This window comes from Abramis brama (assembly GCF_963993115.1).
Source record: "Abramis brama genome assembly, chromosome: 1".
NCBI lineage: Eukaryota > Metazoa > Chordata > Actinopteri > Cypriniformes > Leuciscidae > Abramis > Abramis brama.
Window position 1 is genome coordinate 40,973,671 of NC_139963.1, and position 21,700 is coordinate 40,995,370.

General features: G+C 44.8%; 2 protein-coding genes across 3 annotated transcripts in view; both read left to right on the top strand.

Moving 5' to 3' along the window:
* The window catches only part of LOC311081249 (uncharacterized protein), a 228,645-nt gene that overhangs the window by 50,234 nt on the left and 156,711 nt on the right, over positions 1–21,700 (top strand). The window contains 7 exon segments of the mRNA XM_084111695.1: positions 757–999; positions 1,094–1,220; positions 5,239–5,475; positions 7,518–7,622; positions 19,579–19,706; positions 19,779–19,907; positions 21,466–21,636. Coding sequence (XP_083967821.1) covers positions 757–999; positions 1,094–1,220; positions 5,239–5,475; positions 7,518–7,622; positions 19,579–19,706; positions 19,779–19,907; positions 21,466–21,636 — 1,140 coding nt within the window.
* On the top strand, positions 7,582–21,587 carry LOC311066925 (leukocyte immunoglobulin-like receptor subfamily A member 2). Of its 2 annotated transcripts, XM_084088403.1 has the most exons (6): positions 7,582–7,622; positions 11,021–11,702; positions 18,945–19,205; positions 19,422–19,706; positions 19,779–19,907; positions 21,232–21,583. In XM_084088403.1, exons 2-4 carry the CDS (start codon positions 11,627–11,629, stop codon positions 19,502–19,504), a joined length of 420 nt encoding a protein of 139 aa, XP_083944529.1. In that variant the 5' UTR covers positions 7,582–7,622; positions 11,021–11,626; the 3' UTR covers positions 19,505–19,706; positions 19,779–19,907; positions 21,232–21,583. The 2 variants fall into 2 exon arrangements, with proteins under 2 accessions (XP_083944529.1, XP_083944528.1); XM_084088402.1 differs by lacking the exon at positions 7,582–7,622 and having other exon boundaries at positions 10,989–11,193; positions 21,232–21,587.

Consider the following 21,700-nt stretch of genomic DNA (forward strand, 5'->3'; position numbering starts at 1 on the left):
TGTGGGTGGGTGGGTGTGTGCGTGTGTGAGTGTATGTCCGTGTGAGAGTGTGTGAGAGAGAGAGAGAGAGAGAGTGAGTGTGTGTGTGTGTGTGTGTGAGAGTGTATGTGTCTATGTGTGTGAGTGTATGTGAGTTAATGAGCGTGTCTGTGTGTGTGTGAGAGCGAGTTAGTGTGTGTGTGTGTGAGTGTGTGCATTTATGAGTGTATGTGCGTGTGTATATGTGTGTGAGAGAGAGTGTGTGTGAGTTAGTGTGTGTGTGTGTGTGTGTGTGTGTGTGTGTGAGTGAGTTAGTGAGCATGTCTGTGTGCATGTGTGAGTGTATGTCCGTGTGTGTGTGTGTGTGTGAGTGAGTGAGTGTGTGCATGAGTGTGGGTGTATGTGCATAAGTGTGTGTGTGTGCGTGTGTGAGAGAGAGAGTTAGTGAGCGTGTCTGTGTGTAAAATTTAAACTAACAAACTCATCTATCGATCTACTTCAAACTAATTTAAACTTTAAACTACTTTAAACTTCAAACTACTTTAAACTTCAAAAACTACTTTACACTTCTTTAAACTTCAAACTAATTTAAACTTTAGACTAATTTAAACTTCAAACTAATTTAAACTTTAAACTACTTTAAACTTCAAACTTCTTCAAACTTTCTGGTCCGGCTTTCTCAAGGCAACTTAAAGTTTGTCTCGACGAACTTTTTAATCTAGTTTTTATTATGTTACAATTTTGTTCATATATTGCATGTCTCCTGTGTTTCTGTAGTTGGTGTGATTCTGGAGAGTCCTGTTCATCCTGTGACTGAAGGAGATAATCTGACTCTACGCTGTTTATATCAATATACAACCCTATCAAACCTCAGTGCTGATTTCTACAAAGATGGATCACTCATCCAGAATCAAACTACAGAGATGATCATCCCTACTGTCTCAAAGTCACATGAGGGTTTCTACTACTGCAAAAACCCAGAGAGAGGAGAGTCTCCCAAGAGCTGGATCTCAGTCAGAGGTGAGAGTCACTGAAACTGTGAGCTGATTTATTTCTTCATATGCCCTCGTTCAGATATAGTGCATGATAAAGTGTTTGTGTGTCTCTTTTTCAGGCTCTCAATCAGAGTCTCAGATCTCTGTCCTCCACATACTCAGTTCTGCACTGGCAGCTTGTCCATATCTGATAGTGACAGTTGTGCTGATTTACAAATGCTGCAGAATGAGAGGGAAAACACCTGAGTGATTTATTATAAGACATTGTAATTAATCTAAAAATTATATTTTGTTGACCAACATCTTAGTCACTAAATCAAACATTTATATGTATTTGTATTTATATGTGTTTTTATACACTTTCCCTTTCCACACTCGCCTTTTGCTTGCACACCGGGGATTTATTAGGAACTTATATATATGCATAGCTGCTTTGAAGAAATATGAATTGTGAAAATTGCTATACAAATAAATTGAATTGAATTTGTCTCACTCTTCCTCTGTATCTTTCTCTTTATAAATATACACATTTCTTAATGACAAAGATGTTGTCTGTGTTTTTCTAGTCAAATTCTATTGTTTAAACAATATTGTGGTTCATAAAAGCAATAAACAGAGAGAAGTTTTAAGTTTCCTGTCTTGTATTGCCGCAATACTCAGAAGGTTTTTCAAATTGTAGCGAACAGAGAAAACGATAGACTCACTTAACAGTTTTAAGGCTTCTTTCTTTATTAATGTGAGCTCCTGTTTGACCGATGCTCCTACCTCAAAGACCTGCAAATTCCAAACTTCGGGAACTTTTCCCCCAGTTCTTCAGAAGAACACCCCACCCCTTAAAGCCCCACACAAACAGAACATAGGAACAGAACATATGAAATTAGATCAAACCTGAACCTGAATGAGAAATTCAATGTTGTTTTATGGATGATATTTGGCTAACATAATGGACTCTAGTGAGAACTTTAATAAGGTTTATGAAAAACAATACATTTTTATTTAAATAAAAAGATCTGAAGACCACTGGTGTGAGCTTTGTAATCTTTAGTCTGTGGTTTATGTTACATCATAGTACCAGTAATGTTGATGCAATTTTTTTTATTTCTACAGTAAAGGCTTCTTCCTCTTCCACCCACCATCAGTGTCCTCAGATTTGTGTTACATTTTTTACTGACTCTGCCGCTGTTCAATGTACAGTGCAAAACACACAGCAAAACAGCGACCAGAGTAGACTGTAGACTGATTCCCCAGTGAATGACTTTTATGAGTTAGTTCTTATTAAGTGAATCCAAAAATATTTAAAATTAGTAGGTACAAATACTTAAATACAGAACTCACTGAACTGCTAATTATTAATTTTTGGTGTTCTGTTTTATTATGTTGTGTTGTACTTTAAGTCGGCATGAAAATTGACCCTATTACTTTGTTAGTGCACATTACTAGTCTTTATGGTGAACAATTCATGTTGTAAATCAAGTCATTTGATTCAAGTAAATGTCTATTTTTTTATCAAAATGTAAATGTACTTCCCCTCCGGAATGGCCTTCCTTCTCTGTTGGCATCAATTTGATGGCATACAAAAACGTCTCGGGTTATGAATGTAACCTTGGTTCCCTGAAGAGGGAATGAGACGCTGTGTCGAGACACTGTGGGGTGTCATGTGAGGCGTCACATGAGACACGTCACTGTCATGTGACATCATCGACCAGGAAACTATAAAGCATACCTGGGAACAAACAGTCACTAGCTTCTGATAGGCTGTGGCAAGTCGCTCACAGGCATGCAGGGAGTATGGCAGGGCGGCGAAGCGTCTCGTTCCCTCTTCAGGGAACCAGGGTTACAGTCATAACCCGAGACGTTCCCTTTTAAGGGAACTCGAGCTGCGTCGAGATTCCGTGGGAACACTATACCCACGACGCCATAGTAACAAGTGCCTGTCCATGTGAAATCTCTGCGCACACTAAGACGAAAGCATCTGCGCCCCTGGAGTCAAGGTCAAGGTCATAAACCTCACTAATGTGTGCTGCGAGGCAATATCCCAACATATCACAAACATATTTGAGTAGAAACTCCTGACGATAATGTTTTAGAAGCAGCCATACTCCTAGTCTCTTGGTCTGACGCCTCACAGTGCCATGAAGGAAACATTACTAGAGGGTGTCTCCCCAAGGATACACACACAGAAGAGGCCGCCATGTACACCTTTAGTGTGGAGGGGGGCAGACCTGCAGAGAAACGCCCCTGCAGGAACTCCAGCACTGCACCCACTGGGCAGATAACTGGGTCCGGCTGGTGCTCTCCGCACCAGGAAGTAAAAAAAAAATCCACTTCAAGGCATAGAGTTTCCTTATGGAGGGAGCTCTGGAGTGGAGGATGGTCTCAACAACCTCGGTTGAGAGACCTGAACTTATGAGCTGGGCCCCCTCAGAGGCCAAACCCAAAGTTTCCACAATTCTGGGCGGGGGTGAAGGATTAACCTGCTCACCTGAGAGAAAAGGTGAGAGGAGAGATTCTAGGTCCGAGAACCATACTCTGGTCTGCCAAAACGGGGCTATTATCCCTCTGAGTCTTTATACATCTTTATAAACTATAAAGTGTCTTCTTTTATTTGTGTACACTCACAATAACAACAAATCCTTGTTTTTTTGTAAAATAAAGAAAATAAACAGGGTGCGATTTCAGCTGTCGCGGGCTCCGCGAGAAACTTTCTGAAAGACGTCTGGATAATGAACGGAAACTCAGCGAATACTTATGACACAAACATAAAACGTACGTCTAAAGAAAGCTTGAAATGTCTACATTTAAATAAAACAATTCACATTTAAAACAAATATTCTCCTGCAATGTAATCTGTATGAAACTAAAGAGATGTACAGTTTCTCCTGGCTCAGCTAATTATCGTTAATGGGGTCACACCCACGAGCAGAGCGCGCTATTCATAAGATATCCTAATGTGTTGAGGAGATCTATGCGAAATGGTAAACAATGCCTTAAAAATCATTAGTTTCATCATAAGTTTCATTCACTTTCCTGCGCGTTTGGAAGATGGCACAGCTTCAGCTCGCCCTGGATAGTGACGAAGAGATTGCATTTTCCTCAGAAGAAGAGCGGGACTCTGACAATGAACGTTTGCATTTTAAATGGCGACTTGATCCAGTCGTGTATACAATTTTGGATGAGAAAGTTTTTATTTATGTTCGTTGGATTATTTCCAGACTTCTATTTGGATATTTTAAAATGCAATTTATTACTGTGATGTTAATTATTACTCCAGTCTTCAGTTTCACATTCACATTTCACAAGAAACATTTATTATTATTATGAATGTTGAAAACAGTTGTGTACAGTTTTTTTCAGGATTCTTTGATGATTAGAAATTTAAAAAGAACAGCATTTATCTGAAATAGAAATCTGTTGTAACATTATTCACTACAGTTCAAAAGTTTGGGCTTAGTAAGAGTTTAGTTTTTTGTTGCAGTTGTTGTTTTTGTGAAGGAAATTAATACTTTTATTCAACAAGGATGCCTTATATTGATCAAAAGTAACAGTAAAGACTTAAAAAATCTTTCTATTTCAGATAAATGTTCTTTTGAAGAATCCTGAATCCTGAACTGTTTTCAACATAATAATCAAAAATGTTGCTTGAGCAACAAATCATATTAGAATCATTTCTGAAGGATGTGACACTGTAGACTGGAGTAATGATGCTGAAAATGTTGATCACAGGAATAAATTGCATTTTAAAATATATTTAAATGGAAAACATTTATTTTAAATAGTAAAAATAAACAGTTTTTGTTTTATTTTGGATCAAATAAATGCAGCCTTGGTGAGCAGAAGAGACATCTTTATAAAAACAACAACTTACAGATCAAAACCGGTAGTGTAGGTCTAAAGTTTTTAAGTATAGTCTTTGTGTAAAGCAAATGTAAGACTACTTCTTTTAACTTAAACTTGATTTTGTGAATAAGCCAAAACAATACATTCAATCATTAAGTCTACTCACATTCATTCTCTATAGTTCCCTCTGTCACCTTCCTCATTGATATTCCAAAGGGAGGGTCTTTGTCTCTTCAGGTGTGAATCTCAGCATTATTTCTGGAAAAGAGCAAACTCACCCCCAGGCAGAGGATCTCTTTTCTCGGTATGGAGCTGGACTCAATCAACATGACAGCGCACCTCACGGAGGCCCGCGTCCAGTCAGTGTTGGACTGCGTGAGCTTGCTCAGATGCAGGACAGTGGTATATGATATGACCACTGATACAGCATCTGCAGCCGCGGTGACGCCGCTCGGATTGCCTCATATGAGGCCGCTTCAACACTGGCTCCACGGTTGAGTCCCGAGATGGGCGTGGCAGTGCGGCTCGTGCCTGATTTCTATCACCCCACGCTGTCGCCAAACTCTCAGCCCGTGGTCGAACCAGTGTCCAGGCAGGTTGTGGTCACCACTGATGCCTCTACCACCGGCTGGGGGGGCCACGTACAACGGGCATGCAGCTTCAGGTGGACGGGGCCTCAACTGCATTGGCACATCAACTGCCTCGAGTTGTTAGCAGTACACCTTGTGCTGGGCCGCTTCAAAACTACTAGACAAGCATGTACTGGTCCGTACGGACAGCATTGCGGCCGTTGTGTACATCTACGCTCCTGCCGCATGTCACAACTCGCCCGCCATCTCCTCTTTTGGAGTCAGAAGCATCTGAGGTCGCTTCGAACCATTCATATTCCAGGCCTGCTCAACCGTGCAGCCGACGAGCTCTCACGGCAGCACCTGTTTAGACTCCATCCCCAGGTGGTTTAGCTGACTTCGGGACCGCACAGGTTGATCAATTTGCCGCCCCGGACACGTCTCACTGCCAGTTGTTCTATTCCATGACCGAGGGCACCCCTCGGCACGGATGCTCTGGCACACAGCTGGCCCCAGGGCCTACGCAAGTATGTGTTTCCCCAGTGAGCCTTCTCACACAGACACTGTGCAAAGTCAGGGAGGACGAGGAGCAGGTCTAGCTAGTTGCGCCATATTGGCCCAACCTACAGGTTCTAGGTGACCTATGCTCTGGCACACAGCTGGCCCCGTGGCCTACGCATGTATGTTTTTCCCCAGTGAGCCTTCTCGCACAGACACTGTGCAAAGTCAGGGAGGACAAGGAGCAGGTCTTGCTAGTTGCGCCATATTGGCCCAACCTACAGCTTCTAGGTGACCTACCCCAGGCGATAGTTGACACCATCATTTCCGCTAGAGCCCCCTCTACGAGGCGCCTCTATACGTTTAAGTGGAACCTGTTCATTGAGTGGTGTTCTTCTCACCAGGAGAGCCCCCGAACTTGTTCGATCAGAGCTGTGCTTTCCCTACTGCAAGAAGGATTGGAGCGAAGGCTGTCTCCCTCCACCCTTAAAGTGTATGTTGCCGCTATCGCCGCACATCACAATGCAGCTGAGGGTGAATCGCTGGGAAAGTATGACCTGATCGTCAGATTCCTGAGGGGGGCGAGGAGATACCCTCCCACTCTCGATACCCTCTTGGGATTTGTCTCTGGTCCTTTCGGCATTTCAGAGACCACCTTTTGAGCTTTTGCAATCAGCAGAGTTAAGTCTGTCCTGTAAGACAATTCTGTATTTTGAATCAAACCACCACGCGACCGTACAGCAATTTGCTGTATTATTAGAAAACAGCCAGCTGCTGTAAAATAATGCTGTAATTTTTACAGCAATTCAACTAGGTTGCACATGCACTATTGTAATCTTGTATTGCACTTTTGTTTTTGCCATTTATGTGCTTGTTGTTGTTGTTTGCATTCATAGCTTGCCTCACAAATATCAGTGTTCAGTTTTCCACCTCGTGAAAACTATGCAAATGACAATAAGGCAAAAAGATAGCAAAAAATGTAATTCCTTTCTTGCCCTCAGCAGTCATTTCAATTCTTGCCAAAGGTCACAAGCTAAAACTTTTTTCCAAACGTTACTTTCTCAAAAGTACAAACAAAATTGTTATTTGAATCGTACAGTAGCTGAATTCACTAAATTAAGAGGAACAGGCATAAATATTGTTACATCCCTTGTGTTGGTGTATGAATATTAAACTTTTCACAGGTACAAATATATTAGTGCCAAACTCGACACATTTATTGTTAAAGGCCTGATAGATTAGAAATAGATCAAGATGGGCTCATAGTTGTGGTTTGGTTTCTTCTCTTTCAGATCAGTGGCATTAGTGGCATTAGTGGCAGTGTGGGAGGAACAGCAGCTGTTCACCAGTTTCTGCTTCTTAACTTATAAAGTTATAAATACATCGAATACCATTATTACAATAAAGATCCATCAAAGTTATGATTCCTTTTCCATTAAACACAAGGACATTACTTCTCATAATGGCAATTTTCTGCTGTTCACTTTGATATTGAATGAGTCCTGACAACATTTCAGTAGGAAACTTGCGTGACATTTTTAAAAATGTGTTACAAGATTATAAACTTCTTAAAAAGGTTTTCTGTAACACATGAGGTACATTTGTATGTATTCTTTAATCTCTCATTATGTTCCTAAAGATCTGACTATGAATCAGGAAGTCTTGAGGCTTTAACTCAGTCTGTCTTTAACCGTCAGTCATTGTTCAGTCAGTATGGAGCTCAGTCAACTCCCTCTTCTGCTCTGTGAGTATTATTTCCTCTGAAAATAATTGCACTTATGAATAGGATTGTGTTCCTAGTGGTTTTTTTTTTTTTTTTTTTTTTCATGTTCTCAGAGCTTCAAATCCAGCTTTAGTTCATGATATATGAGTTAAAGATGAGCTTGAGAGAGAAAGTGTGCAGTTAGTGCTGTTTCTGAAAGAGAAATGGGTTAGTCTGTTTGTTCACTCACTCAGTTTAATGCTTGGTGTTTGCTGTAGAATTTTCTGTTTGTTTGTTTTGTACAGTTTGCTGTTGAGATGCACTAAGTAAATTTTCACTTGTTAGTCTTCAGTAGATGTTCAATAGTATGCAGTTAGTAAGAGTTAATATGAGTTAATTGTTATTATTGTCACTGTTTTCAGACTCTAGAAAGGTTTTTACAGAAACACTCATCGGTGCCACTAGATCTACAAATTAGAAGAAAGACTTCAAGAGAAATTAAACATTTCTGTGTTGTGAAGCTGAGAAATGTGAGAGAGTGAAATTATGCTGTTTCACAAGCAAAGAAAGAATATGCATTTATATGCAAGTATAACAGAAAGTCAATCAGCTACATGTTCACAGTGTAATAATTGTCAGATTTTCCTATATTTGGCTGAACTGTCACTTTGGATGTTTTCCAGTGTAGTCGATTTCTCTTGTACATAAAATAAGTTCCCTTTCGTGGTCACTACAAGTTACGTCAGTGACGACGAAATGGGGTTTCACATAGAAAGCCTATCACCTTCGAGATAGCTGTCTCCTCTCGTCTTCACGAAGGTCGTCGAGGAAGCCCTTGTTCCTCTACGGGAACACAGGGTTCGCATCCTGAACTATCTCGACGACTGGCTGATCCTAGCTCACTCTTGAGACCAGGAGACCAGGCACCTAGCTCGTCTGGGCCTTCGGGTCAACTGGGAGAAGAGCAAACTTTGCCCCATGCAGAGGATCTCTTTTCTCGGTATGGAAATCGACTCGGTCGCCATGTGCGCGCAGCTTACGAGCGAGCGCGTGCAGTCACTGCTGACTTGCCTCCGTCAATTCGAGAGCAAGAGTGCGGTTCTGCTGAAACTATTTCAGAGGCTCCTGGGGCATATGGCATCCGCAGCCGCAGCAACACTGCTCAGATTTAATCAGAATCAGAATCAGAATCAGAAAGAGCTTTATTGCCAAGTGTGCTTGCACCCACAAGGAATTTTTCTTGGTACTGAAGCTTCCAGTGCACATATACAAATACAAATACAACAAGAAACATAGTAATACAATTCTAAGAATAAAATATATTTAAAAGGATAAAAATAAAAATAGTATAAATAGTAAAAAAAAAAAAAAAAAGTAGGGTCACAGTTGGGTTTAGTCCGAATAAACATTTACATATTATGAACATATTTACAGTATTTGAGTAGTATGAAGAATATAAATATAAATATCACCTGAATTAGAGAATATTACACTAGACAGTGGGAGTCTAGTGCATGTTACAGATTTTTATACTGTAAATATAAGCTGGCTAGAGTAAATATTTCCACACCATGTATTGTATTATGCTGGCTGGAATAAAAATTTATATTACAACCTTCACCCCGTGGACGAACCTCAGCTTTCTAAGGGCTGGAGTGCGTTTCCACACATGTTGTTGTATCGACAGATGCCTCCACCACGGGCTGGGGCGCCATGTGCAATGGACATGCTGCCGCGGGCTCCTGGACAGGACCCCAGCGCCTTTGGCATGTCAATTGCCTCGAGTTGCTGGCTGTACGTCTCGCCCTGCACCGCTTCCATTCATTGCTCAAGGGTCAGCACGTACTAGTCCGATCAGACAATACCGCGACAGTAGCGTACATCAACCGACAAGGTGGTCTACGCTCCCGCCGTATGTCGCAACTCGCCCGCCACCTCCTCCTATGGAGTTGGAAGCATCTGAGGTCGCTTCGAGCCATTTATATTCCGGGAGACCTGAACTGTGCAGCCGACGAGCTCTCACGGCTTCGGCCTCTCCCCGGAGAATGGAGATGATTTGGGATCAGTTTGGGGATGCACAGGTAGACCTGTTTGCCTCCCACGACTCATCCCACTGTGACCTGTTTTATTCCCTGACCGAGGGCACGCTCGGCACGGATGCACTGGTGCACAGCTGGTCACGGGGCCTACGCAAGTATGCATTTCCCCCAGTGAGCCTTCTTGCACAGACCCTGTGCAAGATCAGGGAGGACGAGGAGCAGGTCATTTTGGTTGCGCCATACTGGCCCACCCGGACCTGGTTCTCCGAACTTGTACTCCTCACGACAGCACCTCCCTGGCCAATTCCCCTGAAGAAGGACCTTATTTCTCTGGGACGGGGCTCCCTTTGTCACCCTGCGGTGGTGGCTACCATCACTTCTGCTAGAGCATCGTCCACGAGACATGTCTATGCGTTGAAGTGGAACCTCTTCGTCAACTGGTGTTCTTCTCACCAAGAAGACCCCCGGAGATGCCCGATCAGTGACGTGCTTTCCTTCCTGCAAGATGGGTTGGAGTGAAGGCAGTCTCCCTCCACCCTGAAAGTGTATGTTGCCGCTATCGCCGCACATCACGACGCAGTTGAAGGTAAGTCCGTTGGAAAGCATGACCTGATCATCAGGTTCCTGAGAGGAGCAAGGAGACTAAATCCTCCTCGCCCTGCTCTCGTTCCCTCTTGGGACCTCTCAGTGGTGCTAACTGCCCTGCAGAGTGCTCCCTTTGAGTGCTCCCTAAAGTGCTCCCTAAAATTCTTCTTAACTGCTATTTTCTTCTTATTTTCTAACTTAAGAAAAAAAAGATAAGAATATTTTGTATTCCCTAAAGCTTTTCTTAAGAATGTTCTAAGGTTGTTCTTAAGACAAAATTTGGTTACACTTTATTTTAAGGTGACGTACTTACATTGTACTTCCTCAAATAAGTGCTGAGTAATATTAATTAACTACACGTACTTACTATAGAGTTACAGTTAGGTTGGTTTAGGGTTAGTTACTTGTACTTATACATAATTTACTGTTATTACTATAGTAAGCACATGCAGTAACATGTAACTACGTCACCTGAAAATAAAGTGTTTAATAAATTAATAATTATCCTATTCATATTCCCGAAAAGAACGATTTAAAAAAATCATCGTAAATACTGGCTTTAGTTAATTATCATCATCATCATCTACATCACCTGTGTTCTGTTAATCAGTGTTCATCTGTGTTAGTATTTAAGTTCCTTCAGTTCAGTCAGTCTTGGTCTATCCGTTGTATTTGGTGTGTGTGTCTGTGTGTGTGTGTGTCTGTGTGTCTGTGTGTCTGTGTGTCTGTCTGTCTGTGTCTGCTAGGTAATTGCATCTGCCGGTCCAGAAAAGTTAGTAAAGACATTGTTAAACCACTGATGACTGTTTTCTTCAGTAGTGGGATAACTGTTGCTGACTTCAGGCAAGATGGATTGGTGGCTATTGACAGGGACAGGTTGAAGATCTTTGTGAAGACTGAAGAGAACTGGTCTGCACATTCTCTGGGCACCCTTCACTCCATCTGGGCCTGCAGCCTTCCTTATATTAACAGCTCTGAGCACGATGGAAGTAAAATAATGACAAATGTTTTTGAAACAAAAAAGCTTGTTGAATTGCACTACTTGAAAAAATATGCATTGCATTAACCCTGCTTGCATTTTTATGGGCTGAAATTCAACATGGTTGTATATTTAAGCTGTGAATATTTCAAATCAAAACATTTCACACACATTTTCATTCATTAAAATTCAATAACCATTCACCTTTCAAATTTCACTTTCAAAATATTAATTCTGTTTAAAAATACAACCTATAATATTCGACAGGTAATATTCCATTTTATTTCGCTTTACAAATTTGCTTCCACAAATTTAGTGGTTCAAATTCAAAGGAAAATTCAATATTTGACATCCGGGAACGGCAGGAATATCAGTAGATTGCCGATTGATAATCTCCATAGCTGTTAGTCGACCTCACCAGCAGGAGGTGCAAGCGGCTGTTGATGAAGAAAACTATAGAGCAACGGGTGAGAGACTCATTCATTCATAAAAACGGATTTTACAGAAATGGAGCAAGCGGTAAGTATTTGTGATGATGATCAGGGCCAATATATATATGGAAAGGCTTATAAAGACACAAAAGCTGTGTTTACATTTAAGTCTTCACAGTTAGTTTTGCACATATGTGACCCTGGATCACAAAACGATACTGGTTACTCACGTAACCTCGGTTCTCTCTAGAAGAGGGAACGAGTATTGCGTAAGCTTGCTTACGCACCGGGAAAGGTCGTCTTTTCTCGAAATACTGAAGCCAAAAATTATCCTTAATTTTCATATATTGTCAACGCAGTGCAGCTGCGGCCAGCTGAGCTAGAGCGGCATACTGCGCGCTCATTGGCTGCCGCGCGGCAACTGCTTTAGCCTACCGGTGAGCCCGGCGTGACGTCACGCCCAATGCGTCACAGCCCGCCAGAATGGGCGGCGTCAGAGCGTATAAAAGAGGGCTCGGAGGCTAAATTCTCTGTTTTCTGTCGAATGAAGCGACACGAGCTAGTGGCTTAAAGCACAGCAGGGAACGCAATACTCGTTCCCTCTTCTAGAGAGAACCGAGGTTACGTGAGTAACCAGTATCGTTCTCTTACGAGAGGTTCTCTCGTATTGCGTAAGCTTGCTTACGCACCGGGAACCCTTTGTCCACGCCGTGCGAGCCTAAGTATCACACATAACTCCCAAAACTGAAGAGTATAAGGGTGAAATAAACAGGTGGCCAGCAGAGCGGGCCAGCACATGTTCATAAGCACACATAGGGAACATAAGAGCGCCGCAGCCGGTCTAAATAATACTGATACCCTGAAAGTGCAGCTCTATGGACGAACTAATCGATAATTCAGCCTGCCTGCAAGAGCAGGACGTGAACACGACTAGACTGACAGAAGTTTAGCCTGCAGGGCGGGAACTTCTAGGTTATAAAACCTAACGAATGTAGAGGGGGAGGACCATCCCGCCGCCATACAAATGTCATGAATGGAAATTCCGCTGGACCATGCCCACGATGAGGCCATGCCTCTGGTGGAATGAGCCCGTATGCCCAGAGGGCACTGCAGGTCTTTTGACGCATAAGCTGCTGCGATAGCGTCCACTATCCATCTGGACAGTGTCTGCTTCGAGGAGGCGAGACCCTTGGTGCGCCCTCCAAACGAAACAAAAAGCTGCTCTGAGAGCCTGAAGGCTGCAGAGCGCATTACATAGTACCTTAACGCCCTGACTGGGCAAAGGAGGTTACTGCCCTCCTCACTGCCTGACGACGGCAGGGCCGAGAGGGAAATAACCTGGGCCCTGAATGGAGTGCCTAACACTTTGGGGACATAACCGTGTTTCGGTTTCAGAATGACTAACGAGTCGTTAGGGCCAAACTCGAGACACGATGTGCTGACAGACAGCGCATGTAAATCACCCACTCGTTTAACTGAAGCCAGGGCTAGCAGAAAAACGGTCTTAAGCGTCAAGTATTTAAACTCCACAGAGTCCAAAGGCTCGAAGGGATGCGCTTTTAGGGACTCTAGGACCAAAGACAGGTCCCAAATAGGGACTGACGGGGGGCGCGGAGGGTTCATCCTTCTGGCCCCGCGTAGAAAGCGGGTAATGAGCTCATTTTTGCCCAGTGAGCGGCCGCGCGCCGAGTCGGCGAACGCTGCAATAGCCGCAACGTAAACTTTGAGCGTGGAGGGGGACCTGCCCGCATCCAATAGCTCCTGGAGAAAACTCAACACCTGTGGGACTCCACAGGACCGAGCGTCAGAACCCTTTCCAGCGCACCACCTGTTAAACACTGACCATTTAGACGCATAGAGCCGCCTCGTAGAGCCCATTCTCCCGGAGGGACGTTGTCCCTGGACAGTTTGTCCGGGCCGTCGTTCAGGCGACCGGGCACGTGCAAAGCTCTTAGAGAGCGCAACGAGCCCTGGGCCCAGACCAGGAGGCGCTCTGTGAGGGCGCGCAGAGCTCCGGATCTGATTCCGCCCTGGCGGTTTACATAAGACACCACTGACATGTTGTCCGAGCGAACTAGTACATGGTGTCCTCGCAGGAGCAGTAGAAAATGCTTCAAAGCTTTCTCGACCGCCAGCATCTCTAGACAGTTTATGTGAAGGCTTTTCTCCGCATTCGACCAGGGGCCGCAGATCGGGCTGCCTTCGTGAACCGCTCCCCAACCCATGTTGGACGCGTCTGTCGAGACCACTTTGCGGTGCGAGATGACCCCCATCATCACGCCCTGTTGGTACCATTCGGCCGCCAGCCAGGGCTGCAGGGCTGACACACAGCCCTGAGTCACGCTGACTCGTGCACGGCCCGAAATCCACGCTCTGCGGGGCACTTTCGATTTCAGCCAGCATTGAAGCGGGCGCATTCGTAGTAAACCCAGCTGCAGGACTGCTGCGGCTGATGCCATATGGCCCAACAGTATCTGAAATGTCTTCAGAGGAAGACATTTGCCCACTTGAATGGAAGCGGCGAGGTGTCGAACACGGCGCGCGCGCTGTTCTGACAGCCTGGCCGTCATCGCCACTGAATCCAGATCTATTCCCAGAAAAGTGATAGACTGGCTGGGGGTTAGTGAGCTCTTGTCCCAGTTCACCGAAAGACCCAAGCTTTCTAAATGACTGAGAAGCGCATCCTTGTGAGAAATGATTTCCTCTATCGATTGCGCCAGGATGAGCCAATCGTCCAGATAATTCAGAATTCGCATTCCCTGTGCTCTCAGGGGAGCGAGAGCCGAATCCATGCACTTCGTAAATGTACGGGGTGCTAGGGACAGGCCGAACGGCAGGACAGTGTATTGATATACCTGGCCGTCGAAGGCGAATCTCAAGAATGGCCTGTGACGGGGTATAATCTGAATCTGAAAATATGCGTCTTTCAGATCGAGAGAAATAAACCAGTCCCCCGGGCGAATCAGCGCGAGGATTTGTCTGGTCGTGAGCATTTTGAACGGGCGTTTCATGAGCGCTTTGTTCAAATATCTCAGATCTAATATAGGTCTGAGTGCTCCGCCCTTCTTGGGTACGAGGAAATAACGGCTGTAAAGGCCTGCCTCGGTAACAGAAGGGTGAACCCGCTCTATCGCGCCTTTGCGCAGCAACTTCGCTATCTCTGAATGAAGCAGATGGGCTGCATCTGCCTTCACCTGTGTCTCGACCCGAGCGCGGGGGACGGTGAGCGAATTGAAGCGAATAGCCCCTCATTACCGTGTTCAGCACCCATTTCGACACCCCTGGGATAGCTTTCCATGCATTCGCACTCATAGCTAGGGGTCGAATGGCCTCTGGGTCCCGCTCGCCGCGCAGCGCGGGGCGGGGAGCCTGCAGTGGCGAATGCGTGAGACACGCAGTGACAGTGCTGGGAGACGGGGGCTCGCTGATAGCGGCAGCCGGCTGAACGGCGCTCTGAGAGAGCGTTGCATGGGGCAGCTCGCGGCGCGGAGGCGGGGCGGGTGCGTAAATGTTTGCATGTGAGCGCTGGGTAGCGGGCACAGGGCTCTTTATTAACGCACGGCCAGTGGCAGAAGGCTCTGCGAGAACTGGACCCTGAGTGTGTGAAACAGAGCGGGCACTGTGTAGGTGTGAGCGCTGGGGCGTGGGCACATGACCTACATTTAACACTCGAGCGGCGAATGCGCGCTTTATGTGAGTGTGCTCTGTGGGATACACCGGGGAGATTGTGCTTGTGTGTAGAAATGAACACTGGGGCGTGGGCATGTTTACTACACTCATAACACTGTCGGCGTGAGCCGAATGACCAGATTCTATGCTCTTTTTGCGATTTATCTGGGTCGCCGTAAAAACGGCGTTTGTGTGCAGGCGAGAGAGTTGAGAAACTGGCTCGTTGGCTGCGGTGAACAATACTGCAGTAGCCTTTATGAAGGGGACTGGCAGAGGAGTACAGATGCGCTTTGACGGCAGTCCGGCCTCGGCGGGACCCAACCGTCTTTTCCTCCTGACGAGTGCTAGGAGGACTTCGCAGGCTCGGGTTTCAACGAAACTCTAGGCCGAGGACCCCGCAGGGGCGGCGGCCTGTGCTGGCTGGTGGAGCGGGACCTGGGGCGGCCGCGCTGGCGCTGCTGCGAAGGTGGAGGTCGAGAAGGGCGCTGAGCGGAGCTGCGTGCAGGAGGCTGTGTATGAGAGCGGCCTGCAGCGGAGCTCGAGCGGCGTGGCAGGAAGAGGTTCATGGCTTGCGACGCTTTCTGTACCTCCGAGAAACGGTCCACGAGGCCACTCACCGCTGGGCCGAAGAGACCAGTGGGTGAGAGCGGGGCGTTGAGAAAGACGGACCGCTCCTGTTCCCCCATGTCGGCCAGCGTTAACCAGAGGTGGCGTTCGGTGACTGTAAGCGAAGCCATGGAACGACCAATAGCTTGGGCCGCTATCTTCGTAGTGCGAAGGGAGAGATCCGTCGCACTGCGCAGGTCGGTTAAGGCGGCTTTGTCCGGGCCACCCTCGTCCAGCTGGCGGAGGAGGTCGGCCTGGAGAACTTGAAGGACCGCCATTGTGTGCAGGGCTGAGGCGGCTTGACCAGCGGTGGAGAAAGCGCGGCTGACAAACGCCGAAGTAGTCCTGCAGGCTTTGGACGGGAGGGCAGACTTTGAGCGCCATCTCGCGGATGGGGGGCAAAGGTGCGCTGCAACCGCCTGTTCGACCGGTGGAATCTGGTTATATCCCTTCTCCGCGGCTCCGTCCACGCGGGAGAGAGTCGATGAGGCCGGAGAGTGAAGTCTGGCCGAAACTGGAGCGTTCCACGACTTAGATAACTCCTCGTGAAGCTCTGGTAAAAAAGGCGCTGGTCTGGACGCTGGCGCTTGGCGGCGGCTGGGCAGGAAACATCCGTCAAGCCTGTTCGATGCGGGCACCACGGGCGGGGACCATTCGAGGCCCAAGTGCTCGACAGCCATGGTGAGGAGGCGGAGAAGTTCGGCGTCCACACTGGGGTGGGTCCTACCAGACTCTACGGCGGAAGAGGAGGCGGAGCGGAGCGAACCGGACCATCCTTCGCTGTCCGACGCCATTAGCGAGCAGCTGTCCAGTATTGCATCATCCTCCGCTTCATCCCCTACGGCGACGGCATCGAGGGCGAGAGCCGTCGGCTGCGCGTCGGGAAGCGGGGGCGGAGAAGGAGAGAGCGAGGCTCGCGGGAGGGGCTCCGGCGAAAGCCTGACTCGAATCTCGGGCTCCGGTGGTCTTTGAGAGCGGCGTTTCTTCTTACGCGGCCCAGAGACTGGTGGAGCAGGTTCTGTGAAGAGGGCGAGTCGAGCCCGCAGGGTCGATATCGAGAGCTCTTCACAGGAATCACAGCCGCCCGAAGATAAAGCGACGGCTGCGTGGTCCCGGCCCAGGCAGAGAGCGCAGATGAGATGGCGGTCTCTGTCGCTGAGCGGCGCGCGGCATGAGCCGCACGTGGTGCGAGGCATTTGAAACAACGCCTCTGCTCTTTTAGAATGTGCTGAGGAAGAAAAACACACACACACAACGAGCAGAAAGGATATCGCCGGATAGCGGAGCTGGCACGGCAGGCTGAAGGCGGCGAGGAATCGTCCGGCTTCTTCAGGCTGTCCTAAGCTGGCTCGATGCTGTTCCTTGCAGGACAACGGCGACGGCTTCTCCTCGAGTACAGCGATGCGAGTGCTTCGCTGAAAAGACAGAAATCAGAGAATTTAGCCTCCGAGCCCTCTTTTATACGCTCTGACGCCGCCCATTCTGGCGGGCTGTGACGCGCCAAGGGCGCGCGCGCCCTCATTGGCCGTGACGTCACGCCGGGCTCACCGGTAGGCTAAAGCAGTTGCCGCGCGGCAGCCAATGAGCGCGCAGTATGCCGCTCTAGCTCAGCTGGCCGCAGCTGCACTGCGTTGACAATATATGAAAATTAAGGATAATTTTTGGCTTCAGTATTTCGAGAAAAGACGACCTTTCCCGGTGCGTAAGCAAGCTTACGCAATACGAGAGAACCTCTCGTAAGAGAACCAGTCTTATGTCGCACGGGTATATTTGTGGCAATAGCCAACAAAACATTGTATGGGTCAAAATTATAGATTTTTCTTTTATGCCAAAAATCATTAGGATATTAAGTAAAGATCATGTTCCATGAAGATATTTTGTAAATTTCCCACCTTAAATATATAAAACATTTATTTTTGTGAATGGATGCATCATGCAGCACTATCGCCAATAGAAATGGACAACTTTAAAGGTGATTTTCTCAATATTTCGATTTTTCTGTACCCTCAGATTCCAGATTTTCAAAGAGTTGTATCTCAGTCAAATATTGTCCTATCCTAACAAACCATACAGCAATGGAAAGATTATGTATTCAGCTTTCAGATGATGTATAAATCTCAATTTAAAGAAAATACACATAAGACTGGTTTTGTGGTCCAGGGTCACATATAAGCAGCTTTCTCTAACGTGAATGAGATTATAATGTTATTCCCCGATGCAGATTTTCAGATAAAACGTTAAATCTGAGGTAGAAATTTCTCTCGGTTAGTTTTCTTAACTTTACTATATTGTGGCTGTGCTGCAGAACTAGGATTCCATCAATACATCATTCTCCAGGATTCCCCTGCGGTCAGGACACTTAACGCTTAATGGACTAAAACAGAGATATAAAAGACCAAACTCACACCTGGATGTAGGCTATACTAAATAAAAGGCAAGCGGACTTCAATATCCTCCAAACCCAAAGTTTTTCTTTGAATTAATACTATGAATAAAGCTTTGCCTGTCCATTTATCTGAGCAGATGCAGGTTTGGTTACAGCACCACCTACTGGTCAGAAACTATACCAGTTTATCCAACACTATCATCTACTGTATCATTTTAAATGTTCATTTGAACTGCTGCACCTGCACAAAACTTTGTTGAATGGTGTGTCTCTTTGACTGCTGGTGTAGATGTTGGTGGTGTGACACTGTGAGTCGAGCTCTAGATTATTAACACAAAGATTGTGACTTTGAACCTCTGTTGTCTTTTAAGTTTTTGCATTGTCCCATAATGTTGACATTTTTGACCCTGTAATGTTTCTTACATTGTCTATGAAATCAAAATAAGGTACTATATGGTTATCCGGACCACATGTGATGACCTACCCCAACCCCGCCCCTAAACCTACCCGTCACTGGGGTTACGACCAACCAAGAGCGGTTGTGGTCACGTGTGGTCAGGTGTGGTCCGGATAACCGTATAGTACCCAAAATAATAATTTACCAGTGAGAGAATGAGATCATCTGTTGAAAACGTTTCAGAGCTCATGCTCCCAAATTCCCAATAACAGATGTTCTCAAACCAACTCTGACTGTACGGCCACAGAGTTCAGTGTTCACTGGAGACTCAGTTACTCTGAGATGTGAGCTGGATCAGTCATGGGATGGATGGGAGTTTCTCTGGAGTAAAGACTCAAACACTGAATCTCCTGAAGCTGCAACTAAAACGATCAGTCCTGTGAAAGTATCTGATGGAGGAGAGTGCAGATGCAGAGCAAGAAGAGGAGGATATTACACATATTACAGTAAACCAGTAGCAGTGACAATACATGGCAAGTGTTTTTCCTCACATAATGAACTACAGAACACTATATGAAAATGATTTATAAAACACTAAATAAACATAGAGAACAACACTTCAGTTTAACTTGATTTAGTGTTTTGTAACTGTTTGTACAATAAAAAACAGCACATTTTATTATTTGTATTTATTTTATTATATTATTATTATTTATTTTCAATGTTTATTGTTTGTTATTGTTCTACAGAAATACCAAAACCCAAAGTGAACATTAAACCTGATCATCATGTATTCAGAGGAGAGACAGTCACTCTCAGATGTGACATATGAGTCACTAGCTGGCGGTACAACTGGTATAAAGACAGTGTTTTCTGGTATAAAGGAAGTTCATTTGTGGGTATCAGTAAACTACAGGAACACACATTCAGTTCTGTTACTGAGTCTGACTCAGGTAAATACTTCTGTTATGGGACAGAGACTGAAGGATCACGCTGGTCACAACGCAGTGATGAAGTTACACTGACAGTATCAGGTGAGTTTGATCATCTCTTCATAAACACACACAAGTTTAACATGTTATTAATGAGTGATGTCTCTATTTCAGTTCCCAGAGCAGTTTTAAGTGTTTCTCCTCAGGAGTGGTTGACTGAAGGAGATCCAGTTACTCTGATCTGTGAGGTTAACGGCTCCTCTACAGGCTGGACATTCAGCTGGTTCACTGAAACTGTCTCAGGTCAGTTATAATGTGCTTCATCTGAATTAACTGGTTATATTGAAGTGAAACATATAATTTAATATGTCTGAAACCAGACACAAACTGGGTATTATGGGCAACACTTGAAACCTAGTTTGAGAAACCAATCCCTCATTTACAGTCACTCCTCTGTATCTGTAACACTCTAAAGTCTAATCCAAAGAAGACAAAGATTATGAAGATAATAACACAGGGTTTATTTACACAACACAAAACGAGATAGCCAACATGGAAGACAGCATGTACATGTGATATAGTGATTTTTATGTTTATTAATTTCTTCATATGCATTATAGAATTGTTCATTGTTATTTTCTTGATATTGCTAATATTTTTTGAATGGTTATTTGTGCTTTTATGTGCATTAATCCATTTAATTATTTTTATTTGGCATACCAGCGTGATGACGTCATCGCACACTTCGGTATGTGGCGCGCGCCCGTGATACGCTCCATTCAGAATCAATACACTGTTAAAGAAGCAATCACTGCAGCGCTCTCTTTTATTTTAATCTTCTTTATTCTTCTTTAATCTTTTTGTACTTCTTCTTCAGGTTAACTTCTTACAACTTAAACACTTCGATCTTGAGTAGTAACATTGTTTAATGCAACACTGATGAGTTGTACGGATTGAAAACAGTTTATTTTAGTTTAGTGATAGTGTGTCGTGTTAGCATTTCTGAGCACATGGTTAGCATGGATGCCTCGCGATTAACGCGTTAGCCCGCTATACACGAGAGAGAGTAATTTATGTCAACATTGTTTGAATATAAGAGTGTATTAAGTTGTTTCAGTTTTATGAGTTATCTGAAACTTGCACATCTGGGTAATTAACTCCTTCATGTCTGTGAATTGAGTTATGCATTTCAATAGTTTTCATCAATTTTGTAAGTGACTTTATTGTAGGAAATACATTGGATGATGGAGTGAACATTGGTCAGACATGAGCATGTAATTGATATCTCAGCTGCATTGTTGTCATCAATTTCATACTGTCATTTAGTGGGTTCGGGTAAATATTTAGTCTTTGTAAAGAACAAGTGTCACTGTGTCAGTTGTAAATGCCACACATCTCTAGTGTGATGAGACATGCTTGAAGTTACTTATATTTACAGCTAGTCATTACTTGTAAGAGAAGTATTATATGCACTGATAATGTAATGTACTGAGCATCTGTTATACATGTATGTTTTTATTATTTCCCATTCAGAATCAATACACTGTTAAAGAAGCAATCACTGCAGCGCTCTCTTTTATTTTAATCTTCTTTATTCTTCTTTAATCTTTTTGTACTTCTTCTTCAGAGGTACTACATACACATAAACACGAACAATACCGGACAACTGAAAAGTGCACGAGGAGGAACTTAAATACACATGGTTATTAAATAAAAGACGAACAGCTGTGATGATTGGTGTTAGTATCCATGGTGACTGATGAGAGAACAAGGAACACATGTGACGATGTAAACAAAACAGAAAGTCCAAAAAACTAAAACAAACTAAACATGAACATAAGGTGTTAACTATGCATTCTCTCGTTTTACAGAGATCATGACCTCCTCTCAGACAGCAGCAGAGGAGCTGGAGGAAAATACACTGTCAGTTCTGCTGATCTAAATCACACAGGAGTTTATGTGTGCACAGCAGAGAGAGATAAAACAGCCGTTTACACAACATACAGCAACACACAACCACTGTGGGTCACTGGTGAGTACATACATAGAGAGTTTATATTATTGGTTCATCTTTAATAAAGACAATTTCCAAATTA

What these genes read in the sequence shown, in the direction of transcription:
- LOC311066925 (XM_084088402.1), top strand. Translation starts at nt 11,004, where the DNA reads ATGACTGTTTTCTTCAGTAGTGGGATAACTGTTGCTGACTTCAGGCAA. An exon ending in CAGCTCTGAGCACGATGGAA is followed by an intron (nt 11,194 to 18,944) that starts GTAAAATAATGA and finishes TCCCAATAACAG; the next exon opens with ATGTTCTCAAACCAACTCTG. An exon ending in AGTAGCAGTGACAATACATG is followed by an intron (nt 19,206 to 19,421) that starts GCAAGTGTTTTT and finishes ATTGTTCTACAG; the next exon opens with AAATACCAAAACCCAAAGTG.